This window comes from Macaca fascicularis, chromosome 19 (assembly GCF_037993035.2).
Source record: "Macaca fascicularis isolate 582-1 chromosome 19, T2T-MFA8v1.1".
NCBI classification, from domain to species: Eukaryota; Metazoa; Chordata; class Mammalia; order Primates; family Cercopithecidae; genus Macaca; species Macaca fascicularis.
Genome location: NC_088393.1, coordinates 4760441 through 4768772, shown reverse-complemented (window position 1 = coordinate 4768772; position 8332 = coordinate 4760441). Strand labels below are relative to the sequence as shown.

The following is an 8332-nucleotide window of genomic DNA, read 5'->3' as shown; positions in this document are numbered from 1 at the left end:
CAGGGGCCCACCACCACGCCCAGCTTTTTGTACTTTTTTTTTTTTTGAGACGGAGTCTCGCTCTGTCACCCAGGCTGGAGTGCAGTGGCCGGATCTCAGCTCACTGCAAGCTCCGCCTCCCGAGTTCACGCCATTCTCCTGCCTCAGCCTCCCGAGTAGCTGGGACTACAGGCGTACGCCACATCGCCCGGCTAATTTTTTGTATTTTTTAGTAGAGACGGGGTTTCACCGTGTTAGCCAGGATGGTCTCGATCTCCTGACCTCATGATCCGCCCGTCTCGGCCTCCCAAAGTGCTGGGATTACAGGCTTGAGCCACTGCGCCCGGCCACTTTTTGTATTTTTTTTTTTACTAGAGATGGGGTTTCACTGTGTTAGCCAGGATGGTCTCGATCTCCTGACCTCAGGTGATCCGCCCGCCCTGGCCTCCCAAGGTGCTGGGATTACAGGCATGAGCCACTGCGCCTGGCCTTTTTTTTTTTCTCTGACAAAAGCAAAACGTTTGTGTATCTTCTTGGCCACCCAGAGAGCCATGGACAATCTTGGGACCTGAACTCCATGTATGGCCCAAGCCCCTTCACCCAGTCTCCCAGCTTGGTGGACACCGGGCCCAGGCAGTACAGTACACAGTAAAACTGGCCTGATTCAGGTCGGGCATGGTAGCTCATGCCTGTAATCCTAGGACTTCTGGAGGCTGAGGAAGGAGGATCACTTGAGGCCCAGAGTTCAAGACCAGCCTGGGCAACATAGCGAGACACTCCCATGTCTATTAAAAATAAATAAATAATAAAAATCTGCCTCATTTAACCACGAGCAGCACCTTTTGAATTCTGAAACTCAGCAATAACCATGACAGAGAGATGTGGGTGGGGCTGTTTCTGTCCTTCCCACAACCCCACCCCCCACTACAGGGTACACACTGAGAGAGACACAGGGCACACAAAAGCGGACGCCTGGGTGGCTTCACCTCGACCTTTTTTATTTGCATTTTTTAAAAACAATTAAATTAGAATACAAATATTAGAAAACAGCGGCCTTCAGCTGCCCGTGCGGGCGGGAGGGGCCGAGCTGCGCAGCGGGCTGCGGGCTCTGCAGCGAGACTGAACTGCCCTCGGCCAGATGCACGTCCCTTTCTTTAGACCTGAAATGATATTGCTTCCTGACTAGGAGTTCTGTTTATACAAAGGAAAATTCTGGGCTGGGGAGGATAAATGCAAAACAGACCGCAGGCAGCAGGTCTGGAGAACCAGGTAAGGTCGGTGCCCTGCCTGTGCCCCGGTCTCCTGGGGGGCGAGGGGGGTGCCCAGCTGCGGGATCCTGGAGGCAGAGCCCCGGAAGCGCCCCCGGTTGTTGGACCCTGAGGCCAAGGGCATGGGTGGGGCCTGCGAGGGGCCGGGAACCCCTGGGGACAGGAGGGAGGCCTCTGGTCTGGTCCTGCTGGAAAAGCAAGGCTCCCGGGGGACAGGGTGCCAGCCTCGTACCCGTCGGAAAACCAAGAGCAAAAAGGAGAGGAATCAACCCAAACAAGAGCTGGGGTGGCCGGAGTCCCTGCTGCCCCTTGGGAAGCGACCACCCCTCCGTGCCCCAAGGACTGGGGTATGGTGGCGGCAGCGGCGGCGGCAGCTGTGGACATCTGTGGACATCTGTGCTGTTCCGTAGGGAAGTTAACCTGAATTGGAGTTACCGAGGTAGCTGGCTAGAAAACTGAGACCCCCCCACGCCACACGGTGCCGCACCCTGGGCCCCCGCCTTCCCCGGGGGTTCCTGGCCACACGCCGGGTCTTCAAAATACCAAATTATTGCACTTTCAAAAAATACAACACATCTGTGGCTAAACCCTCCCCAGCCGCCCACCGTCCCCCAATCCTGCCCGCCCATCCCCCCGCCCCACTGCCCCTCCCAGCCCCAACCCACTCCATGGCTTCTTGGCTACAACGCTCGTTGCTCGGTGCATGAGGGTCTCTGGGTGAGGATGTGTTTGCAGAGAAAAAGCAAAGGAAGAGACAAACATCAAAGTGGTCGCCAGAGAGGGGCTGTGCCCCGCCGCCCGCCGCCCGGGGCCCTGCGCACCGGCTGGAATGGTCGTGGGAAGAGGGTGGCGGGCAGCTGGGCATCCGGAGGGGAGGGCGCGGGGCAGCGTCCTGGTCCCTCCCGCCCACTACCCCTTCCCGGCTCGGACTCCAGCCGGGGAGGCGGCTGTGTGGGTGGCCGGCCTTGTTTTGAAGAGTTTGACTTTTTTGTTTCATTTTTCTTTTTTGTATCTTTTTTTGTCATTTTACTTTTTTTTTAATCCCCCATAGGAGAGTCCAGAGGTACAGGTGCCAGGAGCCAGGCAAAGGGGTGGAAAAACAAAAGGAACGACAAGAAAAAGAACAAGAAAGGTCACTCCTCCCTCTGTGCCTGAGGCTGGCCCGCGCCCCTCTGCGTGGTGAGCACCAGGAAAGTCGAGTGTGCGGCCGGGGTCAGCAGGCCGGCACCAGGCCCTTCTGGAAGGGGCAGCGGCGCTTGGGCCGGGGGCCCTCTTCGTCGTCCTCCTCCTCCTCCTCTTCCTCTTCCTCCTCATCCTCTGAGGACGATGAGCTGTCCAGCGTGAGGTCCACCACGTCGGCGCCCGGCTTTCCATTCTCCACGCCGCTCACCAGGCCGCCGCCACCCGTGCTGCCCAGGGCACCGCTCCCGTTGACGCTGGGGGCAGGCAGGAGCCCATTGGCATCCGAGGGGCCTGCGGGTGACAGCGACAGGGTGCAGGTACTTAGGATGCAACCACTGATAAATGGGGAAACTGAGGCGGCCCTGGCTGGGGACTGCGCGGTTGGTGGTGGCGAGGCACTCACCCAGCACGAGGATGGCGCCCTGCGGGCTGCAGCTGCGCTCCTTTTCGGCGCGGATTGGGCACCACGAACCGTCCACCAGGTACTCGATCTCGTCGGCGTCCTCACACTCGCTCAGGATCTTCGAGAGGAGCCTGGGGCGAGGCGGACAGCTGATGATGCGGCTGGGGGTGCCCCGCCCCCCCAACTCCCCAGCCTTCCATTCCTCCTGGATGCCGCCAGGCACTTCCCACTGCTCTCTGCAAGAGCAGCTTCACGCCCCTACTACAGGGTCCAGGGGCCCTGAATTCCCTCCCCTGGCCTCAGGCTCCTGCAGCTGCTGATCCCCGGCAGGTCATGCGCACGGCACCGCCAGGGGTGGTGGGGCAAGGATGCACAAAACCAGTGGCCCCCAACCACCCACAAGAGCAGGGGGTGTGGGGGCTGCAGGGGTCCGGCCCTCCCTGCCCCTCTGGGCACCTCCAGGTGTGCATGCATGTTTGTGTGGGGATGTGAGTGTATCTGTGCATGTGTGCACACGTGTGCATGGATGCATGTGTACAAGCGTGCACGTGAGTGTATGTGTGCATCCATGTGTGGATGCATGTGGGCATACGTGAATGTGGACTGTATGGATGTGTGTGTGTATGTGTGACCGTGTGGACTGTATGGATGTGTGACCGTGTGGACTGTATGGATGTGTGATAGTGTAGACTATATAGATTGTGTGTGTGACTGTGTACTGTAGACTGTGTGTGACGGTGTGGTATCGATTGTGTGTGTGTGTCACTGTGGTCTGTATCAATTTGTGTGTGTGACGTGTGGTATCGATTGTGTGTGTGACAGTGTGGACTGTATCGACTGTGTGTGTCAGTGTGGACTGTATGAATGTATGTGTGATGGTGTGGACCGTATAGGTGTGTGTGTGATGGTGTGGACTGTATGGATGTGTTTGTATGTGTGACAGTGTGGACTGTATGGATGGGTGTGTATGTGATGGTGTGGAATGTATGGATGTATTTGTGTGTATTTGTGACGGTGTGGACTGTATGGGTGTGTATATGGTGTGGACTGTACGGATGTGTGTGTATATGATGGTGTGGACTGTATAGGTGTGTGCATGTGTGATGTGGACAGTATTGATTGTGTATGTGTGATGGTGTGGACTGTATAGGTGTATGTGTGATGGTGTGGACCGTATGGATGTGTGGGTGTGTTCGCATGAGGGTGTGGACTATGGATGTGTGGGGGTGTGTGTGACGGTGTGGACTGTAGGGATGTGGGTGTGGGTTACGGTGTGGACTGTATGGGTGTGGGGGTGTGTGAGACGGTGTGGACCACATCCATGTGTGGGCATGCGGGTGTGCGCCCACATCTGCTTTCATACTGCACTGTGTACCCCCCAGATCAGGAAACGGCCTGCAGTGAAGGCTGCTCAAAGCTGCTGCAGAGGCTGTGAGGGCAGCACTGGAAGCAGAGCCAGGGCTCCCCATGCCCATCCCAGCCACAGCCTCTCCAGAGCGCCCCCGCTGCGTACGGCCTTCTTCCTTGGAGGTCCCGCCAGTCCCATTTCACAAACGCAGAAACAGAGGCTCAGGAAGGGGATGAGTTCCCTGAGGCCACAGGGCCAACTGGAGGCAGGCACTGGTTCTGCTCCCCGACCCCGTCCTGGCCAAAGGGCCTCGGTCTCCCCACCCGCAGGATGGGAAGGGCGCAGTGGCTGGGGGGCGTCTGGGGAGAGGCCCCATGCCTCATGGGTCCATGCAGGGCCCAGGCTGGCCTGTTACTGTCAAGGCTACAGCTGCTCCCAGGCGCCTGCAGTGGTGTCGTTCTCATCACACAGGACAGCCCTCGTCCCGCTCTGGGCGACATTTTCTTTTTTTTTTTTTTTTGAGACGGAGTCTCGCTCTGTCCCCCAGGCTGGGGTGCAGTGGCGTGATCTCGGCTCACTGCAAGCTCCGCCTCCCGGGTTCACGCCATTCTCCTGCCTCAGCCTCCCGAGGAGCTGGGGCTACAGACGCCCACCACCGCGCCGGCTAATTTTTTGTATTTTTAGTGGAGACGGGGTTTCACTGTGGTCTTGATCTCCTGACCTCGTGATCCACCCGCCTCGGCCTCCCAAAGTGCTGGGATTACAGGCGTGAGCCACCATACCCAGCCTTCTGGGCGACACTTTCTGAGGCTGATGGGACTCCTCTCACCCAGGCCAGTCCCCCGCCCGCCCCACCGAGGTCTCTCTGAGGCAATGCTCAGAGCCCCCTGTGCCGGGGGGCCACCCCAGGCATAGCACAGCTCTGCCTGCTCACTGCCCTGTTTGCAAAACTCCTTCTCACCCTCCAAAGTCCCACCCCACAGCTTCTCTTCCTCCTCTCCAAGACAGACACAGCAGTTTATGTCTGGCTCTGCTCCTCTATCCGCTCCCCCCGCCAAGAACAAGGCTCCCTGTAGGCAGGGTCTGGAACAGGACTCTTTTGGGGACCCTGGGGTCACCCACTCAGAGCCAGGGACAGAGAGACGACAGGGCTCATGGAACAAAGTATGAATCAAGGACCTCTCCTCCGGGAAGCCTCCCTGGCTACACTGAGTCCCATGGGCTGCTGAGGCCAAGGCCTGTGTGGGATACAGCTGTCTGCCCCAGCCCTGGTGGCCCTGGAGCTGTGAGAGCTGTAAGAGCTGCCGCCACCCCAAGCCCACGCCCCACTCCGGGCCTGTGGGGGAAGGCGGGTACCCGGCTGCACAGCTGTCAAGCTGGGAACAGAGCAGCCATTCAGGCAGTCCACGTGCCCGGCCCCAGGGTCTCCTCTCTCTACCCGAAGCTGGGATGCAAGGGGGTGGCCACCCAGCCCTCCACAGAGGGGACCCAGACTCAGGCCAAGTTCAAGTCCCAGTCTGGCCCCCTGTGAGCCGAGGGGGGCTCCGCCTGCTGGCTGCCTCCTCTGAGCCTGTTTCCTCGTCTGTAAAATGGGGAAGCTCACAGGTCTGCCTCCCAGGATGGGGACAACTGCACAAACCGGAGGTCTACTTAGGGACCAAATCTATGACCCCAGAGGCAGGCCAGCCCTGCCTTCACCTGCACGGTCCACTGAGGCCGTGCATCCGAGGGCTGGGGGCCCAGCTCACCCCCCCAGGCAGGGCCTGCTCCCGCCTGTGAGGGCACCAGCTCGTGCCGCTGTGGCCTCACGCCCTGCCAGAGGCTCTGGGGACGAGAGGTGGGCGTGGCCGGCGCCATGCAGGAGCCGCATCAGGTGCCACAGACAACAGGGCTCAGTTTCTGGAAACTTAAGCCCTGGGCAGAGCCTCCCTCCAGGGAGAAAGGTCTTGTCCTCCTGTCCCCTGGTGCCTGGGGAATGCCTGGCCACAGCTGTGCCACCCAGGAAGGGAAGGGTATGGCGTGGCCAGAGCACTCCAGGGGCACCACCTCCTTCGCCTCTCTGTGAGGAGCCACCCCCATTGCTGCGCGTCCTGGGGCGAACGCCGTGTGAAAGCAGAGTCCGGCTTGGTTTTTTGGGGCAAAAACCACACTCCTGGAGCTCAAGGTCACACCTGCCTGAGGTCATGTGGGAGCGGGGTGGACCTGAGCCCGCCTTCTGCAGCCTAAGCTACATGCCTATCGCCTGCACAGCAAAGGCTCTGAAAAGTTCCGCGAGGAAGAAACGGGCTCTTCTCACAGCCCGGGGCTTCCAAAGCTCCGGGACCGCGTGTCCCCACTGCTGTGTCTTGCTGGGGCAGCACGGGGTCTGCAGGAAGCAGGGTGCCGCCGAGATCTCCACGGCCGCCCGGCTCCGGCCGCCCTCCCGGGGCCCCAGGCTCACCCATCGATGATGAGCTGGTCGTAGGGGGCTGGCTTGTCGCACACGGGGCACATCCAGGTGGGCTTCTTCTCATTCATCTGCAGGTAGAAGACGGCGTCGAAGCACTGCAGGTGGGCGCAGGTCTCTGCCCGGCAGGGCACAGAGAGCCGCATCTTCACCAGCTGCGGGGGAGGGGCTGCGTGAGCATGGCACCCGTCTGCTGTGCCCGCCCACCCGGCACCCCTCACCCCCAGCTCCATCCTGTGGCTTGTTCCAACGCTCATGCCTCAGGAACACGGGGGGACCAAGACCAGCCTTGCCCCCGCAGGCTCACGGTCCAGCCAAGATGCCCTGGGCCCAGGGCCACCAGGGAGGAAGTACAGCCGCAGGAGAGGCCCCAAGGAGGAGGCTGCCCCAACTCACCGGGCAGATGAGGGACACCCGCACACCAGTGGTGGCGATCTCGCTGTCGGGATCCAGGCGCAGCTTCTCCTTGACTGTGGGGAGGGAACGGAGGACGCCGTCAGAGAGGTGGGCACAGTGGGGCACAGGACTGGGATTCGGGTTCTCTCCAGCACCCATGACCACCTCCCAGAACGGATGCCCCCAAAACGAGCCTTGAGCCTCGCTGTGTGGCTCAGGGCCACGAGGCACCAGAGGAAGTCAGGCGGCGACCACCATTAGATTTGACCACAACCTGGGCACACCACAGACCCAGCCGAAGCCCCCACACGCAGGTGGCCTATGTGGCCTCCCCTACCCCGCGTGGGCTGTGACCCACGGGACTTTTCTGGAAAGTTTCATGCAACACAGCCACCGACGGGGTCATTGCTGTGACTTAATTCCGTCACTGACGCACCATCCCCAAGGCCACAGTGGGGAATGAGGCAGGGATTCCTTTGGGAGATGGACCCGGGGGCCTCCAGGCTGTGAGCCAGGAAGCGGCCGCCGCCTAGCCCCGGACACCACGCCGAGGCAGCCCGCACACCCAGGAGTGTAGCCGCTTCTTTAAAGGAAAAGACGGTGCCCACCAGCAAGCTGCACGGAACACGGGCAAACACGTGAAACATGAAGGCTCGGGGCAGGCACGCCCTCCCCTCCACAGGCAGCAGGCCCACAGCCAGAAGGAACTCACGCGGGGACCCCGGCTGCCTCCTGACACTTCTGGGATGCGGCTGAACTCCATCCTCAGCTAGCTCAGGACAGCCCCCAGCCCTGGGCCCTGCAGGGCAGACCACCCTGGCCCACAGTCCACGGGGCCTCTCCATCCACCACCCGGCCCTCAGCTGCCTAGTGGACCAGTTTTGCTTCCTCTAGGAAGCCACCTGCCCAACCGACTTGGGGTTCAGAGTGATGGTGCCAGCCTGTCTCCCCGCTTCCCCCAGCTGTCCTGACGTTTCTCTGTCTGGAAATGCTCCTACCACCCCTTGTCGGCCTGAAACACCACTTATCTCTGGCCGCTTGGAAGCCACTTCCTCCTTCCTGACCTCCACCCAGCCCCCCGGCCTGTGTGTGCAGCAGTGGGTTCTTCCTTCTCCCGTAGGGACGCAGTGGCAGCCACAAGCTGGCCAGCATGGTCTGGCCCCCTCGCAGGCTCCCAGCAGCTCTCCTGCTTGAGCCAAGGCTGCCCTAGTCGCTCACTCCTTGGCTGAGTTTCCACCCCTGGGACCCAGCTCTGGCTACCTGGTGCCCACGTGGACCCTCACGCCTGGCAAAGGGGCCCTGGGCAGCTA

The 8332-nt window shown here is 60.7% G+C and overlaps 1 protein-coding gene across 13 annotated transcripts in view; it reads right to left on the bottom strand.

The window, feature by feature from the left end:
• Nucleotides 1-956: 956 nt before the first annotated feature.
• PIAS4 (protein inhibitor of activated STAT 4) overlaps nucleotides 957-8332 on the bottom strand; it is a 30288-nt gene continuing 22912 nt past the window's right edge. For all 13 annotated transcript variants that reach the window (XM_074025386.1, XM_074025387.1, XM_074025388.1 and 10 more), the window contains 4 exons: nucleotides 7023-7096; nucleotides 6621-6781; nucleotides 2833-2963; nucleotides 957-2720 (listed from right to left, as the gene is read on the bottom strand). In XM_074025386.1, the coding sequence (XP_073881487.1) occupies nucleotides 2461-2720; nucleotides 2833-2963; nucleotides 6621-6781; nucleotides 7023-7096 (626 nt within the window). In that variant the 3' untranslated portion in view covers nucleotides 957-2460. The remainder of the gene's footprint in view (nucleotides 2721-2832; nucleotides 2964-6620; nucleotides 6782-7022; nucleotides 7097-8332) is intronic.